This window comes from Mycteria americana, chromosome 3 (assembly GCF_035582795.1).
Source record: "Mycteria americana isolate JAX WOST 10 ecotype Jacksonville Zoo and Gardens chromosome 3, USCA_MyAme_1.0, whole genome shotgun sequence".
Lineage (NCBI taxonomy): Eukaryota > Metazoa > Chordata > Aves > Ciconiiformes > Ciconiidae > Mycteria > Mycteria americana.
Window position 1 is genome coordinate 39,580,727 of NC_134367.1, and position 27,002 is coordinate 39,607,728.

Below are 27,002 nucleotides of genomic sequence, written 5' to 3' on the forward strand. Positions count from 1 at the left end.
CTGTAGTGCCTTCTTCAGAATAAACAAGTTCAGCTTGAGCCTCCTTAGCATGGAAACAATTATTATTATGCAGCATAAAGCAGAACACCTGAATTGTCTCTGTACTTCCTATGACTGTGAGTTTCTGAAAGAGGTCTGATAATGTATTCACAGTATTAGATTACATAGTCTAAAAAAGCAACCAAAGGTTAATTACGCTTATTCTATAATAATGATTTTATCTGTTTCTTTCAACTACCTGTCTGAAAGCTACTTTCCCTGTCACTCACCTAATACACATGATCTTTTTAAAGGCTATCAACCCATTACATGTTGGGATGACGGCGAGCGCAGAACAGCCACAAAAGCACTGTGTGACCCAACAGCCTAATGAGTACCTGTAACTGAGTGTAACTGAGAGTAACCTGCTCACTCTACTCCATCTTCAGCAGTAACACTGGATAACTCTCTAAATACTTATTTTTGCCAAAAAGTAGGGAGGAAGTAGATGGAAGATGCTACAATCATTTTTCTTCCAGTCACGCAGAAGCCAAGTACACACATGCACATGACCATTCTGGGAAGAAATGTTTACATGGGAAGAAGTCTTATGAAGAAATGAGTTAATAGAATTAATTATGCTTCCAACTTGCACAGTATCAGGCAGATACTTAAACGCTCACATTAAACATTCACTGTGGCTTCTGAGGTGGGCCCCAAAATCCACCCCTCACTTTCCAGTTTGCAGTTCAATGGATGTATATGATCTGTAACATACTAAATATAATTATGCTATCAAATGCTGTTCTTCTTATGTAAACTGTCACATACTATCAAAGCGCTCATTGGGACTCCCTTAATGAAAAATTACTTACTGATCATTTTTTTCTTACACAAGGTAGCTTAGAGTTGACATCTATATTTCTCCTTGGCCCCTAAGTCTCCAAATTCCATATCTCTGTGAGTTAAAGATAGAGCTAAAACTTGGTTTGATTAATATTTTTATTTGCCTGTAGGCTTTAGTAGCTAAAAATATAAAAAGGGTCAGAGTGATTACATCATGAGATTTGCACATACTGGCAAGATAATCTGCACATTAAAATAAAAAAGTAAATAGCGAACGTCTCTACTCACTGCCAATAAACAAAACCAAATTTCAGAACCACGTATCATATTCAGTCGTGCTCAAGCAATGCAGAAGGTAATGAAAAGACCATTACTTCTACTTCAAGAAGCTATGAAAGAAGAGGCTGGCTGAAAAGAATGGCACAAGAAAGAGTAAGTGTTACACTTTGAAACTGCCTATTTGCTTACAATTGCAACGTTCCGTTTATTAGATTAAATGGGAAGCTCATATAGGAGCAAATGGGCAGGAGTATCAGACTGTCCATCTATCCTACTATTAAAGTACCTTGAATTTTCATAATTTATTTTTGTGAGCTCTAATAATCAGCAAAAATTATGATTTATGTGATTTATATTTATATTAATGAAAAGGATACATTGCAAAATGTACTTTTCAAAAGGTTTGGCAAAGCTGCCATCTGACTACCCTCTTAGCGAAAGGATGACCACTGAACATGGAGACTGCCGTCGGTAGCGGACCGCACCGCTATTGAACATCCTCCTTCAGGATTCTGAAGGATGCTCCTCCAGAATCCGGGAAAATTTCCTCTTACACAGAAATTCAGCCAATTTCTTTTTGTTTTAGTTTGTCTCAGGGCTCTGACAGGCAATAATAAACTGAACTCAGCTGAAAATTAGGATCAGATGGTGAACTGATACTAGTTCTGTAAACTTCTCACAATTTGACAACGCTAGCACAAGAAAGTCTCCCCTCATTCTACATCTCTCCCCTATATGATTTAGGAAGCTAGATCATCTGGACCAAGCCATTAGCTACTGTAATCAGGGGTTTTTTAATTGAATTTATTCAGTTTCTCATCCAAATGGTCAAAAGACATTGAACTGGGATGGATTTTTGGTCAGGAAACACATATCCATTACACTGCTTCCCTCCCCCCACTTCCCTCAAGAAGGCCAGGAAAGATGTACAATAACTGTAGCTGTCTGCAAAGTCTCTTCCCTAGAGATGGGAATAATGAGCTCTTGGAAATGTTTAAAGTCTACTAAATAAGAAAAGCATCTAGCAATGATCTGGTAAAACAGTTTTAATGCCATGAGATTCCACTCAGTATCTCCACTACTATTATTTTTAACTGAAAAACTAGGACTACGGCCAATTTTATACTTCTGGAATTATTATTGTTTTATAAATTTATACATATATACACACATGTATCTTTTAAAATGTCTACATTTCCTGGCATTCAATGTAGACAGCTAGTGCTTCAAATCTTGACAAAATTCAGCTAAATAATCAAGTCCCCACCCATCTCCAAATATTTAAAGTATAGATGGTCCAAAATATTTTCAGTTTCTTTCCCTTTGTTTGAGCTATTAAAAAAAAAAAAGCATTAAGATTTTGCAAATTCATAAATATTATATCATTTCTGGGATAACAACTCAGAAGAGTGAGAGAAGACTGCCTCTAGGGATTCCTCCATGAAGTTCCTGGTTGGGAGCATGGATAGTGCTGTGCAAATAGTTACAACGTTCAAACACAGTGAAGAGAACTCAGCTTATGCACTCATAGCCAGTGTACAATGGCTAGCAAATACGAGCTACTGCACAGTATAAAGACTAACAATCCCCACACAGAGAAACCCTGCAAATAACAGCTCTGGAAGTCCATTTGTCAACTTCCAGATGTTGTTTCTTACCCTTCAAGCAACAACAGAGGCTAGAAGCATCATGAAGGCTAGCATGCACTAGACCAATGTGCCCAGGTTGGGGTCTTAAGTGTAGCACTCAGCAGCTAAACTTTTTCAAAGCTTGGCTTGAGTCTCCAGCAAAAATTCTAGAAGACTTCTGAAGTCAGGAGCAATAGTGCCATGACCTCAGAGCTCCAAAGGGATCTCCTCTCTGTGAGGAAGAGTGACACTGTGGCTTTCACTCTGTCCTACAAAAATCCCCTCATTAGCTCACAGCTTTAATCTCTAGTCCAAGAAAATCTCTGCTGCCCTTTTTGTAGTTTTAAAGTACTTTAAAGAACTTCTTAATAGATCAAAGTGTTTTTTAGATGCTGGAATCTCATATTTTTCCTGATATTCTTGCAGTGTTTGCTTGATACAAATTTGAACATCGATCCAGTAAGTGTTGCTGTACGGGACAGCCTTATCTTTGTGCCAAGAGACACACAACTTGTTCTCCTAGAAGTACAGGCTATACTCTAACCGGGACTATCTGGACCATACCTGATGTCTGAAAAAACAACAATTTTTCAAACTGCAACACTACAAACAAACTAGAAAATCCACGTTTACATTAACACTGAGAACAACTCCTCACCATATTGCACCATACAAAGGGAAAAATACGTACTTCTCTCAACAAAGGCAAAGCTCACGGAGAGTAGAATAGTGCCAGTTGGAAGGCACCTATAATGATCACCTAGTCCAACTGACCACCTCAGGGCTGATCAAAAGTCAAGGCATATTATTAAGGGCATTGCCCAGAAGCCTCTTAAACACTGACTTAATGTATTTCTCTTTGGTCCAAGCAACAGTTAGGAAAGAGAAAGGAACATGTTAGTGCAGAAGTAAGGCTTCACAAAATTTAATGTTTAGCTGGATCCCTTTAAACACATTAGCTCTGTATGTCATTACTTGAACAGAGCAGACATAACTGGGAGAGACTTAGCAAGCTGTGGAAAAGGGGGCTGCATCCCAGACATTAAGACCAGATGGTTGTTACATGGAAAACAGGTGAGATCTGTCACTGGAAAGGAGCAGCTACACATACAAAAAGAGGAAAAAAGGCATGTGGAGCAAACATGACTTTCTCAAATACATTTACATCTATTTACAGCGCAACTCACTGATAATGACCATATGCTTTTGACCATAATTTATGCTGCAGCATCAACGTTCAAGTAATATTATATATCAACTATAGAAATGCTCCCCAAGTTTTCCCTTTTTGTTTTTGTTTAGTAGTAGGGTATGTGACTACAAACATTTTAAAACTAAGTATGACAGATTTGGAATCGTACCAGCAAAATTAATGGTAGTGTAGGAGCAGTCCTTGGGACAGTAGGATACGTGGCGAAAGTCCTAAGTCAGTATTCACCACACAATCTTTTTTTGGAAATTTGCAGAGTTTAAATCATAAACAGATGTTTGTGGAAAGAAGCTCTGTCTCCTCTTTCTTACATACAATGTATTAATCACTCTAAAATAAGACTATAAAGATAATATCTTGCTGAGTCCTTAGTACTTAGCAAGGTTACTAAATACTTCATTTACATCCCATTTGGGACAAAGCTTAAGAAGCAAAATTTGAGATCCTTCAGTGATCTACAAAAACAGTTATAAAAACTATTTAAATATTTATACTCTCAAGGCTGACAAAAGGAACTGATGCCCCACTATGCTGGATGGTGGCAGATGACAGAATCTCTGCCTTCAAGGGCTATGGGTCCAAAGACAAGAAACCATCCTGTGCCCTTCCTGAGACTGAATATACAAGCAAATTAGTTTGAGAAAGAATGGACACAATTTAGTTACGTTATGACATTCCCTTCTTATTTTTAGTGGGGACAGTGATAGCAAGGAAGTAGTAAAGAAGTTGAAAAGCAGTAGTTGTTGCTTATCATGTTTATCCCTTATTAAGAGACTGGGAAGGGTGGGACCTGTGCTGTGCTACGACAGAGCCAGCCAAGGATCCAAGGTTGTGGGACATACCACAGCCAGCAAGAGCATGACAGAGACAGCAGAAGTTAGGAGATCATGAAATGAAGTAATTAAATAACAAAAACAATACTTTCAGAAAACCTCAGACTCAGAATCACGAATCAACAATCCAGAAGGATATGAAGGAGGGAACAGCTGTGACATAGGAAGATTAGAGATAATTATAGGTAAGAACAAAAATGGGTAAGAACACAGGTAGGATTAGGATTGAACAAACCTCTCCAGAGAGAAGTGGGCAATAAAGGAGGAAGCAGAGTTGGAACTTACAAAAGTCAATCAGGGAAAAAAGGCAACAGGATGAAATACCACCGGTAGAAGGCAGCTATGAGAGGTAAGCAAAAGCAGAAATATAAACAGACAAAAAATGTGGAATGAGTGAGTCAGTGAAAAGTTGCAGACTCTTTATTACATGCAAGCAAGCATTTTAGAACCCTTAGGTCTGATTTCCACACCAGCTTAAAGCTCAGGCACTGCTCGGACTGCAAAGCTGCACAGTATTTTGTGCTAACCAGCTGCAGTAGATGGTCTGCTGCAGGCAGCATGAGGGTTCATTTTCTCATTTACCGGTGAGGTAGGGCACTGTCGTGGTAAGCAAAGAATGTCCAAGCCACATCACTCCAGACAAGGTTATTGTCTTTAACAGCTTCTACCCACCTGGGGAAGGAAAAATTCAAGGAGACCACAAATAATTGTGCCATGACATTCAAAACCTATACCATACTAGGGGAAAAAATATGCAATTGGTCATTCTGCCATCAGCTGATGGATCAGGAATGCTTAAATCCACAAAATCTGGCAATTTACTTTTTTTTTTTTTTTTTTTGGATGCCTTCACTATTCTTAATCCCCAGCATTGCTGTGATAGAAGTTGCAGTCATTTAGGGGTGGTGTAGTTCATTCACTCACAGTGGTCTCTACAGTCACAAATCTCAGCAGTCATTTAATAGCACAAAAAGTATAATCTATTGGTGGTCCTCTCACACAGCACACAGAAGAGGCAAAGCATAGAAAAGGGAAAAATCAAATTTTGCCCAGCAGAGGACCATCTCATCTAGTCCTAGCACATCCTCCTTTTGAGGATATGCCTGCATTAGAGTCTCAAAGTGACACCTCTGAGCAGCACAACGCTGGACTTAATTACCCAATAGCTACATGAGAAAAAAAAAACCAACCACACATTAAACTTATTATAAATGAAGGAACACAGCTTCCTGTAAACGCGATATTTAAACAAAGTCTTCAACCACAGGCACAATCTGAATCCAAGCGTCAGGCGCTGTAAATGAAGAGTGTCCCTAGCACAGGTGGTAGTTAAGTTTATGACTGCTATAAACTGAATGACATTTCACAATGATAAAAGCAATCTAAGCCAGGTCTATTTCTGTATCATCAGCACTGCTCAAAACTTCAAAATTAGTACGTAGCACTGTCTTGCCTTATAACTGACAAGTGGGTAGCATGCTAGCACTTGGTTTCTGCCTCCTATTTCTCCCAAAAGTGAGTCCCTTTTATTTTCATAACATTGTACTACAAAAAACTGCCTGAAATTAAGAGAGTTTTCTTTCTTCATTAACATAATAACAATAAAAATGGAACTGCTTTCCCTTCCAGCCATTCTTATCCAAAGGGGATATTTACCGATGTTTGTACACACGCTGGCAACTCAGCTTCTTTGGGTGTATGTTAAAAACACCTATACATCCATATTTGACTTCTAAAATTGGACACAGGAGTGGAATTTGATGCCTTCTCTAAAAAAGCACTTTTTTCTTTGGGAATAAGCACAAGTTAGCCTTCGCCATTTCTCTTTGAATGATTCAACAGCTCCAAAGTCACTTCTGTAACCCCAGAGAAGACACCTAAAGCCTGTGCAGTTTAATTATTCTTCATTTTTAAGTTTTATCTTATAAAACTGGGCATTTGTTTAAAAGTCTCTTCTAATTTTGATTATATATATCACCTTTCCTAGTTTATATCAGTGAAGTTAAATTATATACCTGAAACCCCGGTAAAACACCTGTATACAAACAATGGTTTCAATGACACAAATACTAAGGCACAGCACATTACTTAAAACCCCCAACCCCATGAGCGATATCACTATGTTTATCAGCCAAAAAAAGTAGCTTAGGTGGATTTTCCCTTTTTTTTCCAATCACAGTAGGCTTTCTAACAAAGAAAGAAGGCAAGGTGACAAACATGAGATAACATTCAAAAACTGTTATATAGTACGGTGTAGCAGTACTTACTGAAGCTGAAACTAGTTTAGTGGTTTTCTTTGAAGCACAGACTATGTTCTTTGTCAAGAATCTGTTTTGTACCATGTTCTGTGAAGTGGTTATTTGACATTGCCTGTGCTCCTTAAGCTGAACCTGCTGCCAACAAGCCTCAACTTAAAAAACAGTATAGCCCCAGTAACCTTTTCAACTGCTTAAGTGCATGTTAACTCCTTGTGCTCAACCATCTGACCTCCTGCTCCCACAGAGTAGAAAAACCTGTTTTAGCACCTAATTCTAAAACAAAAATATGTCGTGCAGATACTTGAGTCCTAGGATACGCAGCCATTTCCTTGTCTTCTACTCTCGAGTTTTCTCTATAACATGCTTTTATACCAATAGCTGCTATTACAAACTCTGCTATTCTGGTATTTTGTAATTCAACAAAAGCCCAGAGAAGCAGAACGATGGCTACAACACGTCGTGTGGAAGAAGAGGTTTTCCACCAATGCTGAATATTTGCAGAAGGTGCCTTGAGTTCTATGGGGATTGACTCCAAGGAAAGTATGACAAGATTTTCTTTACAAAGTCACTGTAACAGGAATATTGTTGAATATAATTTCAGGACAAAGTATGGCAATTTCATTCCTGTGGGGAAAAAAAAAAAAAAAAAAAAAGAAGTCTCTTGGAAGTCTACATAAAAACCAAAATAGGGTTTTCTGGAGACCTGGGCAAACGCAAATTGATTCTAAGCAAACCCCTTTTATATATACTGTAATGTTGCTATTCTTCATGTACGAAATTTAGTGTGTCTCCATAATATTTAATATATTTTTTAAAATAAAACAAGTAAAAAATGCTGCAGCATATTTTGCTATTGACCAAATCTACCTTTTAAAACTTCCCAATTTATTAAAGTTTGTGTTTAATATTAAGGGGAAAAAAAAAGAAATAATATTTAGTCCTACGAAAAGCCTGTGATACTTATTAAAGATGCAAATTGCATGCAGACCAAACGAACTTGGCCCTGGGTCTAAATCAAAGGCCTTAAGAGTGCACTGTTCATTGCAGCCCTGTGTTTGACTTCTTTTAACAGTCCAATCTAGAGTTCTTAATTTGTTTGTCAGCACCTCCGCTGAAAAGGCAGGTCTTATTTAAAAAACACGTATCCTATACTCCCAGTGAATTAACAACAACAAAGCCACGTAAGCTGCCTCTTCCCAGCTCCACCTCGGTTCTGTTGCCTGTGCCAAAGGCCAGCATCAAGGCGTACCTGCCTATAGAGCTCCAAGGAGAAGGCATCTGGGACAAAAAGCAAAGTGGTGCCAGTCCTTATGTCCAGAGAGCGACGCGCAGGAGCTGCCTGCTCACATGGTGCTGTCTGCTAATGCAATCAAACACCACAGCTGCAAGCAACTTGATTAATTCAGGTAGAAAGCTTGCTGAAAATGCACAGCGGATGCTATCGCTACGATTCCCTCGTTAGTTTTATTTTGGATTTTTGGCAAACAAGTCACGCAAATGTCTTTAGGATAGGGGCCTGCAGCATTTGAAGATGGTGCTGTGACCAGGTGAGGGTACTTTGCAACTGAATCTGACATCAAGATCATAGCCAGTATTCCTCGTGTATACTATGTCAAAAATGGCCATCGTGCGACAGCTAAAATGCCAGCATATGCTGGTTAAGAGCAACAGATGAGCAGCTGGTTCCCATTTTGAAATCTGATTTGGAAAATATACCAAACCAGCTGCACCCAGTTCTCTTATCCTGAAAATACTGTTCTTTAAAAGTACTTTTCCATATATAATTTACAGCCTCTGTACTTTTCTGGCGAAGAAAACAAACCCTAACACTGTGTAGTCTGGCTTAAGCTAAAAAAAAAAAAAAAATCACTTTTTTAATACAAATTTAGAATCATTAACAAATTTAATAGAGCACTTCTTTGTAACTGTTATGACATTCTTAAATCAGCTGGTATAAATGTGAAGGATCAATGATTTAACTAGCTTTTTTTCCAGTATAAATTCAGTAGAATTACTGCAGTCCCACAGCTGAAGAAATGTACTATTCCAGAAGTCAAGCACATGCTCGGATCATAATCAATTTTTCAGAAGAAAAGATTAATCAAAGCCTTTTTAATAAAAACTCAATACTGTAAAAAGATCTCTCAATGTCTGGACCATTATGCCTGGCCACAGAAATGGACTCCATAGGTTTTCAGATGACTCCAGGGCTGACAAATGCAAAAACTCTAACAAGGCAGGCTTTCTATTCTGCATCTACTGAAAGGAGCTAAAAAAAAAAAAAAAAGAAAATTTTAAAAAATCCATTAATTTTAATGGTCCAGGACTAAAGTACATGTAAGCAAGTGGACTTAAATATTATTGCTAAATCTGAAGATTCTCCTAGTTTGTTAAAGCATGTGAGGCATGAGATTACTGTGAGAACTGTAGTATTTCAGAGACTTGCACCACAAGTGTTTTCTATCCTTAAGTATGGAACCACAAACCCAGATGACATCTAGGCAAAAAATAAGCTGGTTGAACATTTTAAAAGCTTGTACAGAACCTAAAATTAATACAATATACATTTAATTATATGTGGCAGCTAATGGCTTATTAAAAGAGCACTATTTTTTCCTGCATTTTTTTCTCAAGATGCTTTCAGATTGGCAGACTCTTCTGATATTAGTGACTATCATCACAACGTTTCAGTTTATCTAACAGACACAAATAAGTTTGCTCCTATTCATATGTTTTGTAAAAGGGAAAATAACTCTTGTGCATGTTTTCTAGATCAGAGCTCTAGCCTGAGCAAGAGCAATGATTCCAAATATCTATTCCATTAAGGTCTTTTAAAAAGGGGGGGGGGGGGGGGGGGAGAAGAGTAATTTACTTGTAGCAGTAGGAATTAATCCTACTAAAGGAAAAAATAAAATTAATTTTATAGTATCATTTAACTAAACATTTGCAGAAATAATATCTTCTATGATTTTATGATTCTAGAAAGAAGGCTTAACTTTTTCTAGCAGTATTTAACTCCATTTTTATTAAAATCTGCATAGTTCATTTTCAGCAAACCCTGCCAGCAATCTCTTTCCAGTAGCCATTTAGGCTTGCTACAGACCAGCAAGTAGATGAATGATTAACTTTGATGGTAAAATCCACCAAATTCTGAAATAAAGTTAGCCAATTAAGTGATACTTCTCTCGCTGTTTCCAAAGTATAATGTTTGAAACAGATAACTTTCTGGTTTTGTACTAAGCTAAATCCCATTTTTAAAAGGAGAAATATCAAAGTAACGCTGTGCTGGAGATAAAACAGTAAAGAATTTCCTTCTGCAAGAGCCAATGCAGGGAGAGCAGTAGGAATTCTTCCCCCTAATTATTAGCAAGATCTAAAAGAGTAAGGGATTAGGAGAAAAAGATCTTTGAATCACTGAAACCCCAGTCTATTTTTCAAAATGTGTTCCTTTTTTCTTTCATATACACCCTCAGTTATATAAAAATGACCTACCAGATAACTATTATCTGCTTCTGGGGACACAATCAGCATCCAGAAATCAAGGATGTTCAACTTTGGAAGTCCAGAAATCCAGGTATTCAAATAAACTTACTTACAAAATCGCAAAGAGCTTTTGTAATTTTGTAATTAAACAAACAATTTAGCTAAACAGATTACATGATTTATTCAGATGCTGTTAGCACTGGCACCACTGTGGGCGTCGATGAAGTGTCAGTTAACTGCACTTACATATGGTAGTGGGTCTGAAGTGTCGTATTCCATTTTTCAGCCATTTCCAGGCTAATATTTTTTACAGTAGTGTATAAACACTAGTGATTGCTAATGCAGAAATAAGATGTGTATCTGGAATTTCCAAAAAGTGTCAAAAATTCTGCAGATACCAAATACTGTCTCCTTACCTCTAGAGTAAATAAAAAGACAATGAATCAGTAAAATAAATCAATTGCACGATCTTGCAATTAAAAGCAGCAGTCTTTAGCTCTCTTCAATTAAGCAAAGCCTTATTGGCATGAAACTGGTATAGAGAAACTGCAGGATTAGGAGGAGAGAGGCAGTTCTAAGCATTCAAAACAAGTCAAGTGCAAAATCTGCATGCAACCTCTAATTTTATCAAAACTATATCTATATGAGAAGCTGGTCAGGGATAGCTGTATAGGTGGAAGGCTATCCCAAAGGATATTTAGGGTTCTCCTCTATTAGCCGTAGTCTTCCTGGGCAACACTAGGAAGGTCACTCAGAGCCAGTGTTTGAAAGCCTTCAAGCACCTAGAGATACAAATAGACACTGGGGCTTGATAGAGATGCTCAAACACAGGAACCCAGTGCCATCCAAGACACTCCAGGCTATCCACAGCACCCGCGCAGAGCTGGCAGATATGATTGAGGACGTGTGGGACAACTAAGATACCTGGACCAGCAGCTGGAGGCCAGATAGGGTATGACACTGGACCCCTATGTTTAGGGCAACTGGATTGTGCCCAAGAGGACATCTAAATCCAATTTTGTCATATAATGCTCTAGTTCCCATGTATAAAAGGGGAAAAATTTTACTCAGCAACAGCTTTAAGGACTATAAAGAGGCCAGACTGATGGAGAATGCAGTAGTAGATACTGAGTGTGTTTATTATACTGAAAAGACACAGAAAAAGTCTGCAAGTAGGATGTTTTTGACATAGAAGATACTTCATTTAAGGTACTCTATATTATTTTTAAACAGATCATACTTACTGATACTGATAATGTATACAACTCCAGAATTCAGTTCTGACTTGCTTTCTGATCCTAGTCCCAAATCACTGGCAGACAGTTCATATCACAAGGTTTGCACAGCTGAAAGACTAATATGGCCATAATCTCAGGCTAAGGTTAAATACTTCCATTTTACAAGTCAGCATTTCAATCCACAGTTAAGCACCAAAAGAGAAGTATCCTGATTTTCAGAAGTGCCATATGTCCACACTTCAGCAGGCTATAATGCTGTGTAAGGACATATGGATTACTACTGCAGATTCTAGGATGGACAGGGAAGCCACTGAAGTTTCCATCGCAATTTCCTGGGAAGACTGCAGAAAAACTTGTTTGTGAGCCCTTGATCCTAGCGAGTGCTCTGTCTTACAACAATCTCAAGGACCATGGATAATTAAATTCTGGGAATACTGTGGTTTGTCTAATCTGGGAGTACAGTTGTTTGTCTAATGTCACTATTGATTTTTAATACAGTGATGACAATGCTTATGAGAAAAAACTTTTGATACTCAGGTATGAAAAAATCTAAAATAATTTACTTCGGTTCCAGGGTATCCACTGAAGATCCATGGCAATGTATCTATTCTCTCATGCTAGATTTTTTTAAAAAAGAGTACAACTATGGTGAAAAACAGTATAAAAATACAGCAGTTTGCTAGTATCTGACATACCAAAGAGTGAGCCATGACAGGTAAGGTAACAAATGCAGCTTAGACTGAAATAAGTATTTGATATGAGCATATATGCACTATACATTAGGATATGTAACTGGAGACAAGTGATACACAAACACCACAGTAGCATCCGAAATGTAAAAGCATACCATATGAAAAACATGAGATGTTGATACTATCATCTGTTTTCATGAGCCTTGGGACAGAAATGGGTGAGGGAAAGGCCTGTGCTGACTTGGGGCTGCCCGGGTCTTGGCGACAGAATAAGTTCCCCCCAGTATCGCCTCCTGCTGCAGACACTACCATGGGATGAAGTTCCTTGGGGACGTGTCCTTGATGCCCAAGGACATTGCCCCCTGCCCCAAATCAGTACAGCTGGGATGCAAGATGTTAATAAAAAAGGTCCTTGTTTCCAGTTACAGCTCCCTAACCCATGTCAAAAGGTTTAAAACATAGTGGATAACATATTGATATCAAAACATTTACAGTATTACAATACTTTTTTTCCCCCCTTTTGTATCATCTGAATCTTTTAGGGTCACTGATGTTGTCCACCATTAATGTCAACAGCAGGTCATGATTATATTTATTTCATCAACACAGATGCAGGTTTACTCAGTAAATCAGCAAAGGAACTGAGAAGGTATCACAGACTCTCTACTGGGAACAAACTAAGCAAGACAGTCTTTCTGGCAGAGCCTGGGTTGGCCTGTTACGTTTCCAGGTGCAAGGGGTAAGGGATCATTTTAAAATAACTAAGAACAATGTATATTTCTATTGTCTGTGTAAGTTCTAAACAAAAAAAATAGAAAGTAGGTAATAGCCCAGATTATATAAAAACTATATTTTTCAAATTATGCCTGCTGATTTACAGTTTTCCAGCATTTCTGCTCAGAATCAGGGCCAAATGAACAGAGAAGAAGCAATTCCTTAAAGCATTTAATCTGCCAGTCATCTCTAATAACTTCCCTCTACCACACTCATACACTTGGTTCCAAATTCTGTCAGGTGTATGAATTACTACATGTTTAGCTTAGTCCAGTCAAGTAATTTACAGAGTGATGTGTTAATAACTGAAAATAAAAATTCTGTTTTATTGCTAAATCAGCCAGTGACAAAACAAGTTAGTAACATCCAAACGATGAATCGGTTATGCCACTGATATTTACTAATGGCTTATTATTTGTAGGCAACTGGGCACCAACAATGTTTATAATCCATTGCAGACATAAAACAAGGGAATTACTCCTGTGATACATTACACAATTGCATTGCTCCAGACAACAACTGACACTTGGGTGGTGGTGGTTTTTAGGTCCCACCAAACTCATGGGGAAGCTCTTAGACTTTCTGGATCTGGTCAAGTCACGTACCCTCCTGAGCAGTGCATCAGTTGTGCTTAACTAAAATGCAGCGGCCCCACCAGTACCTGGGTCTGCAGCAACGACTCCGCTATACCCCCTATATCCTCTTAAATATTTTGTGTTCTGTAGTTTGCATTTTATCTGATAAATGCTGTTTCCTTTAAAAGGAGAACTGACCTAGACCCTGACGTCAATGTTTTGTGTTACAGAAACTGCACTGCCTGAAATATTTTTTCTATCATGAAGCACAATGGAGAAAAATATCTGCCGTCTCAGGAGTCAGGGCAGGATTGCAATATCCAACTTTCCTTCTTACCCCTGGGATACTTATTCTGTGACAGTAACAAGCAGATTTAACTCTAAGAGTTGTACACAAGCAGGAGATCAGGAAATTCAGACTACCAACTGTTTGATCTACATCATCTACCCAGGGTGGTCAACAAGCCATATGTTAAAAACTTCTTGTAGCTGGCACATATGCTTCAGAGGGTGCAGGGAGAGGAGAGATCTAAGTCTTTCCTAGGTGGGAGATGACCGTGACCCTCGGTGGGTCCAGGCCCTCTCACGCAGGGCAGGATTGGTTTGGGCAGGATAGGACATCTAGGTCAGTCCAGGAGGACACTATCGACTCTGGCCTCAGCCTTATCTGCTGCCTGCTACCCTCCTGCAGCAGGGCTTTATTTTACCAGCAAATCTCAGGCTACCAAAGTCCCGCTGCTGTTGGCGTCCTGCAGCCCCAGCCCGCAAGCTGCAGCAGGGGCACCCACGGGCATGGGCTGATCTGCTGCCGTGGATCAGGAATCTCAGGTGGGAGCAGGTGCAGCTCAGGTGGGATACTCCGAGTAAAGCACGGCAGTGTCGCTGTCTGGCAGAGGTACAGGACCAGGGAGAGATGAAGCACTGAGATACCCAATCCCACCAGCCAGACTGACTGTGAATGAAAGTTTTCCTGAGACAGAAATAATTCTTGACTTGTAATGGGAGAGAGAGAGAGAGGGGATAAGAGGGACAGATAATCTTAGTACATTCTGATGTGAACTGCAGCCAAAAATTTGATCTTTTACTTTACTAGAGTTTCCAAAGGAAAAAAAAATTAAGAAACTGCTGCTTCTGACAGCCTGGAAAACTACTATACTTCTGTAACAACAATATAAACCTTGTTAAAATATTACTCTCGCACAAATTATTCAAATAAATCAACGTTCACTCCATTTACAATACAGTTGCACCAGCTAACTTCTGTTGAGAATCCTGCCCACCATTTGCTGGAGCTATAAAAGAGGAAGGAAAGTAACGGAGATTACCCAGGCCTTTTCCATGTGAAAAATCCCTTCTTAAAATAGTTTGGAGAAGAAAAGCCCGAGAACAGCGTGTTCTTCACTTGTTGGGTTTTGAATGACTGCAGCAAGTCTGGGACATAGCTGAGCATTAGTAGAACATGGATACATCCATTTCTGAGCTCCAGAATCAGTTTTGGTACAAGAGGCATATTCAAAATATTAAAAATATTCCTCCAGTCTCTATCTTGTCCCACAAAACCAAAACAATAGCCTTCCCCCTCAGTACTGTTTGAGGATCTCATTACTTTTTGTTTTCTTTAAGGGATGAATGAGGTTTTATTTCTTCAAAATAAATTATCTGCTGATCTTTGCTAAGAATTTCTCTAAGGTCTCACATTACAAATGATAATAGGACTCTTTCTACAAATAAACCTGATGTGATTAGGATCTGTCTATCCTGCTATGATTTTGCTTCACTGACAGATTCACTTTTCCTTATGCCACTTACCGTGTCTAAAAAGTCTGTAAAGCATATATTTGTAACATTTCCAGCAATCAGATATAACTTAAACACCAAATGAATCAGCAGGGAAGGGAAGAAGAGGGGTGCAAGGCACCAAATAAAAAAAAGAAAGATTGCTTGCCTACGTTCTTCTTTCAGTGATGTATTGTTTATAAGTATATTCATACTGGGGGTGAATTAATTGAGAAAAGCACAATTAACCTGCTCCCCTTTACCTAATGGAATATACAGAAGTAGATGCTTTCTACCCACTCTTCTTTCCTCCACCTCAGAGACCCCTGGATCTGGCAACCAAAGGAGCAGCAAATGTGCACACAAGCATCCCATCTCAAAAAACATACTACAGCTAAGTTACTTCTCTTTCTCCCCTACGTAGGCAGGCGAGGACGATTCCAAGCAGGGTACCCCACTAAGAACCACAGCCTGGGGAAGGGTTCAGGCTTCCTTAACAAACTTCCTAGAAGTGGCATAATCTGTTGAGAATTTAAATGTTGCAAGTGATAATAGTTACAAGGCATCATGGTTAATCACAAAATTTGAAGACTTTCCTCAGGGAAACCATCACAGCTGCTTGAACTAGGATAAAAAATAAACCCTGCTTATCAAATTGTTTGATTTTTCCTCTTCCACAACACTCTCCACTAGCCAAAGCAATAGTCCCTGTTTCAAAACCACAATGTTTCTGAGTTTGAGGGCCTTTTTTAATAGGCAAACAACATAAGGATCCTCCTAAATGGTTTTACCATCAGTATAAAAGCAAAGTCCACCTGAGAGGCTAGGTGGGCAAGGAAGCCTAAGCTCTGGGACCCAGCAGTTTCGGAAAGAACACAAACCGATCAAGGACTGGAAATGAACCTCAGATGTAACCACAGGAAGGAACTGAGGGTGGGTCCAAAGAGCAATTGTAACTGTAGTCAAGGCAGTGGATGGGCTTCTCCCTAAGGACCACCTTTCTCCCACCCTGCTGTCCACAGTGATCTTCACTAGGAAGGTAATGTTCACTGAACGGTGGAAGGAGCAGGTAGTCATAGACTTGAAAAATTGCCTCAAAGGCCCCAAGTCCCACTGAGAGACAAAATCTCTAAACAGAAAGACCTTCACCACGTCTGCCATAGGAGGGAGTTGTTGCAGCAGTATTTCTTCCTGCACGCTTTCTGACAGCCACTTTAACTTGAACAATATGGGAACGTACAGGCATGACACAAGTCTTGGTCTTGCACCACTACAATGCAGAAGAGGACAGAGGCACCAATGTTCTCGTACTCACAATCTGTGCTTGAACATACTGTCACAACCATTGTGTGGTCCAACCGCTTCCTTAATGATGCACAGCTGTAAGCACCTTTTATGTTGACTTCTTGCAGTATATTCTCTTGCCAAAAGTAAGGGCTGTTTGAATTAATTTATTCACAAATTGAATTATATACTAACGTAATCTACTAAATGAAAACATCTATTAAAATATTTGTGTATTTTTATTTTGTGGATACATTACTTTTACAGTTGTTCTCAAAGTTAGATAAACTGTACTTACCATAAAACACTGTTTTAAAGTAACACATGGTGTGAAATGAAACCCTGCTATCATCTGTGAATAATGTAATCAGGCAAATGAGGAATAATGACTACATCATGGTAATTTAGGACAGAACATACTGAATTACAATTGTCAGCAGCTTGGTTTATAGCTCACAAACTTGAGAAAAGCACAGCATATAAAAAGAGTGTGGAAGGATTTAATTAAAATATGATTACAGAAGAGAACATAAATGACACATGATATTACTTTTCAAGGGTCCACCACTACGATTTGCATCTTGAAATGAAACTGAAAACTCACCATCCCACACGCACAGAAAGATAATTTCAGTGATACAGGGTTGCTTTTACACATCACAAATCCACGGGGTTTAGCTTAGAATAATAATTCCACCCAACTCTTTGGGGTTGCGGTAGGTGGGCAAGGAAATAACCTACAGGAATTACACCAGATTCTTTCCCTTTTCTAAAAGTTTCCCATCTGTTCACAGACCAGAGGTGCAAGTCAGTATTGCCACTCCCCAGTGTACAGTGCCTTCCATTGGGGATGGTCTGCAGCAGAAAGCAAGCTGGCAGGATGCTGTTCTTCCCTACTCTGGCTTTTTTTTGGAGGGGTTCAGGGTGGAGTTATCTTTACCAGATTTGTGAAAATTAAGTGTCCTTCAAAATAAGGGAAAAATTTCCAGACCCTTTAAATCCACTTTTTGCATCAGACAAGGGAATTCAAGTCCCTGTCATTAAAAAGGTGCTTTTTTTCCTCTCCCTTCATTTCTTGTTCCATCTCCATTCTACATATTTTCCCCTCAAGCGTTTCCATAATCCATTCACTATTGTACATGAATACCTCTTGGCCAATGATATATTTCTCTTTGCATCATTGCAGGCAAGTAGGGAAGAAATAGGAACTGGAATAAAAAGATAGAGTTATTTCGTCTGGTTACACAGGAAGCCTTGGTGAATCGATCCCAGCTACCAGAGTCTTGTTTAGCAATCCCTCCTCTCAGAGTTTCCTCTGTAAACATAGATATTTAAGAACAACTTGTAATTTGGAAAATTTTTCCTCTCTGTGTAAAATGTTTTATGACCCATTTCTGCATAGGGCAGAAACTTAACAAACGTTTCTGAATTCCAGTTTGATTTACGTTCTTCAGTGATGAAGATAACTGTCCGTTTCTTCTCATGTTGTAAAATATTCCCTCCATTTAGAATATTCCTGTTCCCCTAAGTTACCACACCGACACAAAAGCCAGACACCTGGCAATGTCCAGAGAAATTACAGCACCTGCCCTCAGAGAGGGCAGCTGTTGGCACTGGTAATAAATAAATAAACAGATACATGTATACATATGTAAATAAATAAAAGCTGTTCACTGGATTTATGTCAACAGAAATCCAGATACTTTCCATATGCCTCTGCCTTCCCACATCTGGGAAAAATCACATTGTACTAGTTCCATTCTGCCATGATAGCACACTGGATACTGTACCAAAATCTTTTAGTAATGGATGGTTTAAGTTGTGGGGTTTTTTTAAATCCTGACTCTTTCATAAATAGTTTTGTTTCATAAGAACTTTTTGGGGGTGAATAGCAGTGGAGGCCAAGAAGAGGAAAGTACTGTAGTTGATGAAACTATACCTTCATATACACGCTTTTTTGTAAAGCATTTTCTTTATTACACATCACAGCACTTACTGCATAAAGGTGACGTTTCAACCTGAAACACTATAAATGATGCTGCATTAGCTTATAAAAATCTAGGTTTTCAAAATTTAGCAATCGATCAAGATGAAGTGCATGTCTGGGAAGATCCCCTGGAAGCCAAAGAAAAGCCTGTGCGAAGTGCACTGCCCTGTACAGCTGCCTACTCCTGCTCGGTCCCAGGCAGCGCTGCTAAAACCTGGCGCTCACTTCTGTTAGCATTTGGCTTCTCTGGAGAATGATGAGGGTGAAAAAGATGTAAAATAGGTATTTAACACAGTTTTCCAACTTGAAAATATTTGTCATCACCTTAAAAGCCTGTCTTTAAATTTGGCTTATGGAAAATACATGACAGCCTCGTGCTTTACGAAGTTCATGGTTATGTATGTCTTGGAGATGAATACTCCATGGTACTGAAAACATGACAACAGATTTCCCCAGAACTTCTCCCATTCTCCGAATTGATTAGCCAATGCTAAGTAAGAAAGCCTTTTCTGGAGTACCATGGCAATAACTAACCCAAAATGTAACAGATCAAACATGCATCTAAGATTAGCGAAGCAAATACTGCCTCTGTGAAACAGCCAGCAGAAGGCTAAGGAAAGTGAAAAGAGGAAAAACATAAGAGAAGCTTTCACAAGGAAAAGATAACTAGCATTTAACCAAAGTATACAATTACCTAGATCACCACAATGGCTGGCAAGGGCAAGTAATACACAATAAAGCAAATCATGACCTGCGTCTTTAAGAGCCAGACCCACCACACCAGAATCAGCTGCAAGTGCTGAGTCTGCCAGCGGCACACTAAACACAAATTTGAATTTAGGAACATATTAAATTATTGAGCAAATGGACTTGATTTTGACTTAACTACATCACTTTTCCCTTCACCTTAGCAAATGAGTGTCATAATCAATATAGATGTCACATTACAGCCAAAACAATTCACAAGTAAACCACACAAAGTTTGAATTGTAATTTGTAAGTGCTCCACTTTAAACATGAAATAAATGACACCATTGTAGACCATGACAGATTTAGCTGAGAATGAAGTGATCTTTCAGAAGGTCAAGCAAACACAAAAATTGCTCAAAATTGCTAAAATTATAGAGTTTTAAAGATGTTTAAGTAAAAAGAGCATGTCAACCAGACCTTCAAACTTTATTGAGATAATCTTCTGCTTGACTCTGATGATTTCCTTCAGTATGAAAAACTGTGGTTCATTTTAAAAAAAAGGTGAGTTAGGGAATGCATTTAGAGATTCTCAAAACGTGGTCCACAGAGCAATTTCTAATGCTCTGAGCCTTCTATTAGGAAGGTGAAAATGCATCAGTTTTATGTGAAAGGGAATACTCAGAAGAGGAGCAAACACATTACAGGGTAGAGCCAAACCAGCAACTTCCATAGCAAGATTACGAGCAAGGGAGTGTCAGCCAACTGGGGGTGACGGGGGAAGAGTATAGTAATATATGAAGGAATATGTACTTCAGGCATGGAAATTATTACTACCTGCTTGCCCAAGTTTCTTTTGCACAGGAACCAGGGCAGGAAGAACAGAGGTTGTGCACGTCCAGGTAAGGTCCCAACATGGAGTCAAAACACAGATGGGGCACAAGCCAAGACTGAGGAGCTGGAAAGTATTTCCAGGTCCCACAGCTTAGCCCCAGCTTTGGGATGCAGATGCAGAAAACACATTCTGCTAAGGATCCTGGCACTTGGGCTATTTTAGGTACACACATTGAATGCAGGGCTACAACTCCAAATATTTTAACAAACAAGGAAAATATGAGCAAACGTGTTATTTGACATGCGAGAAGAACTATTTTATGCATCTGGTCTAATAATAAATTTAACTACTTTCTGTATAGGAAAAAAGAAGCAAGAGAAAGAGCTGACTTGGTATAGGTCCATACCATGACATTTAAAACCAAAACATTGAAAGCTTAGTCCTGTCGTGGTTTTGGTGGAGGCAGAGGCAGGGGTTGCCAAGTATGATAGCTTCTTTCAGGCTGCTGACATCTCACATATGAAATCACAGAGACAGAAAATCACGTAGGCACAGCGCTAGGCATAGAAAATCATTAGGCAAATACTTAACAATCCAAATCTTGAAAAAGAAGTTTGAAAAACTAGTTCACTCATCTCGAGATGACTTTTACCACTCATGCAGTGAATTCATAAAACTGCAATATTAAAGGCAAGTAGCTCAGGCAGTTACAAACTTATAAAATACTATGCTCAAAATAAAAATTATCAGGAACCTAACAACTCTGTCTTCCTTTCATAAGCTACTGAACTTTATTTCTCCCAAGATGAAGTTCACAGGGGAATTCACCAATGAATAGCACAGATATATCACATACCTTGAAGTCACAGCTTCCATGAATTCATCAAGAAGATCATCGTAGGCTTGACCTCTGATTCTCTTGTGTCTCAGCCCAATATACAAAGGATCTTTCAGCAATGCCTGTTGAAAAAAAAAAAAAAATTGAACTATTACATGAGCAAGTTACACTAGTACACTCTAAGTTAATAAGAAGGGGACAACAATACAGTGTTTGAGGATTAAGCCAAGCATATGAAGTACATACCCATTTATCCACCTCTATATAAAGACTGAAGAAACACAACAAAGAGATTAAAGAAACACCCTTTTGTATCAAGGAAAAGGGATACCCTAGTCTCAAAGGAAGTGTATTGTTTCCAAGTGAAAAAGTAAAAGTTTATTCTGGGAAGTCAGGTTCCAAAAGTATGTTTTAAAGCTTTAGTTAGTACTTTTGTCTTTTTCCTTTACATCCTGACAGTGCTCTGACATTTTAAAAAAGCCATTTCCTTTACTTTTATCATCATGTTTCACAAATCTCTCCCAGAGTTCATCATTTCAACTGTGTTGATGAGCTGACATTCAGAAAATGTGCTGCTTTCTAAAATTCAATATGCCAAAACATAACCAAGCCTTTGACCTTTCCCTTCCAAGCTACTAGGAAGTCTTGTTTTGGTCTGATGTATTTCCAAATTATAACTTACAAATTACTAAATGTGCTCAAAGTGTTTTGCAATCACTTTTGACAATTCACTCCAGCTACAGCAATTCTCCAGTCTCAACACTTTCACTAGCTCTCCCAGGAACTCTGATATAAAGACACTCTTTGCTGTTATTTTTCACAGGCCTCTGAAAATGAAGCAGCTTATTTCTCCATTGTATCTAGCGTGCAATCCTCCCACACATGCCCAAACAGCTTGCAGAATCGGTCAGGAGCTTCACTAAACATTTTTCATCCAAAAACAATTTGCAAAACCAACACGGCTGCAGAAACTTGTACACCAGCTTCAATTACGAGAACATCATAAAGAAAAATACAGACCACCTCTCCTTCCAGGAGAGAGTGTTCAACGTATAACAAGGTTGGAAGTTACAAGGCTGGAAAGCTTGCTCAGCCTGCTTCAGGCTGGGAATCAGAAATCTGATTTCTGTATTTTAGAAAAGTGCTTAAATTCCCTTCACAGCTCTTCTACGTTGTAGAACTGAAAGATCCTTCGGGTCACAAGCCCCAGTTGGAGACTGATTTGAATCAGTAAGAAACCTAAAACCTTTGGGCGGTATTCTGCCTCCCCTTGGAGTATCCTGATGCAGACCTACAGATGGAGGTGTTTATCTCTCCCTCACTTTTCTCTCCACTTCCATAAAAAATTAAAGATATCAGATTAGAACGTTTAAAAAAATCAATACAAAAATTCAGCAGGATTAAAAGCTGATTTTTCTAAAATTGTTGCTAAATTCGCCACCATTTCAAAACAACTATTTCTAATACAGTACTTACAGACTTTCAGAAGTTGTTAGTTCAACTGTTTGAGTTGGAGAACAAATAAAGATCAAAATTAAAATTTGTAAATGAAAGCGAAGTCATTACATTGTAAGCATTTTATTTGTTCCCTTCATCAATTCTATGTAGCGTTCATGTTTAAGTAGCATATACTTTGCCTGAAATAATTTTACCTGTGTATTTACATTATTCTAGGTGTTCTAGCAGCAAAATCAAAATCATAATTATATACCTCTTCCAGACACTGCAGGAAAAACTGGCAAGAGCTTGATGTCAGGTACCTTCCAAAGTAATTTTCTCTTTTGTATGCTCTTCTTTTTTTTATATAATCATTTCCAATTTTGTAGTCAAGAACTATTTCTGGAATTATTTTTTCATTTCCATTTTGAGTTTCCCTAGTTATTTAAAATAACCTCAGGAAAATCTGACAAATCAAGGATAATTTTATTCCTCTGGGAGATAAATTCACAGGAAGTGCAAACTGTTTAGCAATGTGAAATCTTAAGACAAGTTTGGAAACCCTGTGGGAGTTGCCTCGTGCTTCCCACCAGACTGAGCATGCGAGGTTGGAAAGCAGAACTGCTGAGCGGCAGGAGCCTCTGTCAGGAGCATCGCAGTAAGACTCAGAAACACCAGTCCCATTTCTAAAATCCCACTGCCGCAGCTTTCCATGCCAGTAGGCTTCTGCTACTCCACGTCCTGTGCAAGCATATCGTATGCTCCACGGTCCAATTCAGCGTAAGTAACTTACCCCCTTTCTAACTCCCGTAACGCTTCTTCCTAAATTGGTTTGCTCTTTTAACATACTTCCACAAGCTTTTTATTAAACAACGTCTGTTTTCTCATTTTGTAAAACAATGCTTAACATGAAAAAAAAAAAAAAAAAAAAAAATCTTTCATCCCTTTATTTTTTAGATTCTGAAGACATGTTTCCAAAACACTTTGTGGCCAGACTGAGTCATGCTGATTCCTTCAAGAACCCAGCTTAAATTGGGCAGTGGTTCTGTGAAAGTTCAAGAGACATAGGAATTCACAGTTACGCTGTTTAAAAAGTGCTAAACAAGCCGTGGGTCTGCCTTGAAACATAGGCTCTTATACTCCTTTTGCCACTTTTGCATCTTTCACACCTGTGAACATTTAAATCTATAGTTCTACACTCAGAACTCAGAAACAGCTCCATTTTTAAGACCGCTACATGAATTTATTCACGTATCTCTGATGCCAAAATTTAATGTGGAATATTTAAAAGAATTAATACAATATTTCTGGTGTATGTTTAAACTTCCAGGCTGGGAAGTCTCACAAGCAAAGACAATTAATTCAGCAACACATTTCTGATGAAAAGCTTGGCCAGCTATATACCCAGAGTTCAAAATTCCTTTACAGCTCAGTGCATTCTGCTTCACAAACGTTACAGTTCGACAAGAAATAGCCCCAAAAAGTTCCTTTATAGTCTTGTTTGGAACAACGTATGAAGAAACCCGGGGCGGAGACAAAAGAATGAAACATTCAGCAAGTGAAAAGAACAGTGGTCACGTCTGAGCCCTGCGTGGCAAACCATTGTGGAGCCGCTCCCCTTCCAAAGGGCACTGAAGAATGAATAAGCTGCTTGAGCACATTATCCCCTTATTCAGGTCAACACCATGCAAACCGGGTCCATGGTGGTTGGTTTTTTTAGAGGGTTCACACATCTTGAGAGATTAACATTTGCTATCGACTATTTCATGGCTTTCAAAACAGATTACCGAAAAGAAAGTTCCATCCTACAATCGAGTATGTCAAGCTGACATGATGATTAGGTACTTTACCTCAATGACTTGGGTTTCTTTTGTTTCCCAGCTTGTTGTCAAAGCTTAAACTTTGTTCTTTTGGAAATCGAATCTCCTCCAAAACACAACTCTGTTTTTTTCAGGTTAGTGGGTTTGTTATGCATATTAAATGATACTGAAAAAGCTGACGCTGGTTTATTTTTAGACACACTTACTCTAAGGCTAAATAAAAAAGTTCTAAAACATTCAGGTTTAGCAATGTGGTACATTCAAGCTTTAATAGAAATTAGGTTTTACAAGAATAAAGGGCTTAATTGAGGTTCTGGTACTGGAAATATCGTGTAGATCTACTTAGAATTAGCTGTGTAAAATAACAAAGAGTTCTTTGAAGCACCACCTGAGCGTATTAAAACTGTAATGACCTTTGGGGTTTTAAGAAAAAGGCAAGCCGTTTATACCATCTTACTTGTGCACACTTATAGTATAGAGATCAGCAAACCATCAAAGTTCAAGCGAGGCTTGAGCTGTGCACCTGGCTCTAATTTAACTACAAAAGCCAAAGCAGAAAGAAACAGAAAATTGCACACATATATTTCATCAGTTGAGAACAAACATGCTGAAATGTCATCTATTCTCAAACTTGGCACCGAGACGTTTCTTTGGAACAGATACGCATTTTAGTGAGCAGCTTCATGGAAAATTGGAGGTAAAGAACTGCAAGACACTGAGCCTTTCCACTCACCAAGATGGCAGCAGAGAGTGTTCAGAACCTCTCAGTGCCACCTAGAAAGTCTTTGGTGTACGGTAATGCTTCAGAGCAGCAACTCCCCCCATGCCGTTAAAATGCCAAAACCCTCCAGCAGTTCTACAATGGGAAACGATTTGCATTAGAGCCACAGTTATAAAATTAAAGGAGAACTACATTTGTATGGGACATCAGAAGCCAAAAACATGCCACATGCCAGAAATAAGACACATTTCAGAGTATGATTGGTCTAACAGGGCACACAGTTACCAAAAAAAAAGGGGGAATGCTGCTGCTTTTTCAAGTGTTAATATTTTCTTCCATTAATACACTGTAAATTCTTTCTGTAAACAACTTCTTGTCTCAGTTTTCACAGGTTGGGGAAGGGCTGGTGAGCACAGGGGAATTTCTGTTCTCCAGGAGCTGGACATTTCAAACTTTTTTTTTTGTTCCACAAGATTGAAATTTCACTCGATGTGAAACTTTCCAATAAAAGAGTTAGCCAGTCAGAAAAAACATCAACGTTTTGGACTTAACTTCAGCTTCTAGCAATACTAATTACCCAGTAATCAATCTGCGTTCATTTAAATTTTTGGTTTGTGAGCACTAACATGCTGAATCACAATTTTCTGTCCTGCAAGAACTGCTTACAGCTGCAAAGTGCTTTTTATGGCATTAGGAAGAATGCATAAGATTTCAATTTATATTAGACCAGGAAGCCTTTTTTTTCTTTGCATAAGCTTATTTTGAAGTCTGAAATACAGGATGATGCCCTTAAAATGTGTAACAGATTCTGTGTTTCCAAATGCTAACTGAATTTCGGATGTGCTGAATGCTGCAAGTAACATTGATGCTAATTGGGTTTGAGGGTGTAGAATACTTTGCAAAAAGAAGTTTCGTAATCAGAGAGCTAAAGATTTTATAAAATTTTGTTTTCTTTGAACTACACTGGCGCCATGACATACTTACTAAGAAGAGATCATGGCCCCTCCTATCTAAAGACTAGACCTTTGTCAACACATTTGCAAACTGCAAGGGGCCTCTTGCACAAGAAAAAAGGGGCCTTACCCTCTGTTTCTCCCCAAAAGAAGGAGACCTCATCTTTGGGAGTCTCAGCTAGCACTTTATCCAGACATCCCCATCAGACAGGTACTGGCATACAGAGCATCACCTCTCTCTGCACCTCAGTTTCCTCCAGGGGATCCCCCATAGGAGAGGATGTCACAAAAGATCCCAAAATAGGCAGCCAAAAAATGGGTATCATGATGGGTCATTCTAGGTATAAATAAAGCAGAAAAAACCTCACACATTGGACATGAATTTAAAAAGTTGAGCCCAACTGTGCTAGTCTTGCCAAACCCAAGTGGTTGCCAGTACTTGAGAGACAAAGATATTGCGTATGCACACAACAGTTGTACTATAATTAACATTTTCCCATCTGTAACCCTAAAAACATCGCTGAAAACTGGTCCACTGAAAAACATCACTGGTCCATTGTCTGTCCAGACAAAATTCTAGACCTGCGATAGTCAAGAATTTAAAAGATAATACATTCATAATGTTCCTTTGACATAAATCTTAAATACAGTGCTTGAAGGGAACAATTTATGTGGAAAAAAAATAATAGCAAAGAATATTATGCACTTTTGAGACAGTTCAAAATATAAATATTGATTAATACTCTGATGAAGCAATATCCTAATGTAACAGAAAAGAAGTTACAGTATTTCAAATTCTGTTTAAAATAATCTAAGATTGTGCTAAAAAAAATAGAGAATATTTTCTCTTCTATATGTGCGTAGTGATC

The 27,002-nt window shown here is 38.6% G+C and overlaps 1 protein-coding gene across 2 annotated transcripts in view; it reads right to left on the reverse strand.

Annotated features, from left to right (window-relative positions):
- Positions 1-27,002, reverse strand: part of ME1 (malic enzyme 1) — a 188,113-nt gene that overhangs the window by 60,117 nt on the left and 100,994 nt on the right. For both annotated transcript variants that reach the window (XM_075498284.1, XM_075498283.1), the window contains one exon: positions 21,221-21,324. In XM_075498284.1, the coding sequence (XP_075354399.1) occupies positions 21,221-21,324 (104 nt within the window). The remainder of the gene's footprint in view (positions 1-21,220; positions 21,325-27,002) is intronic.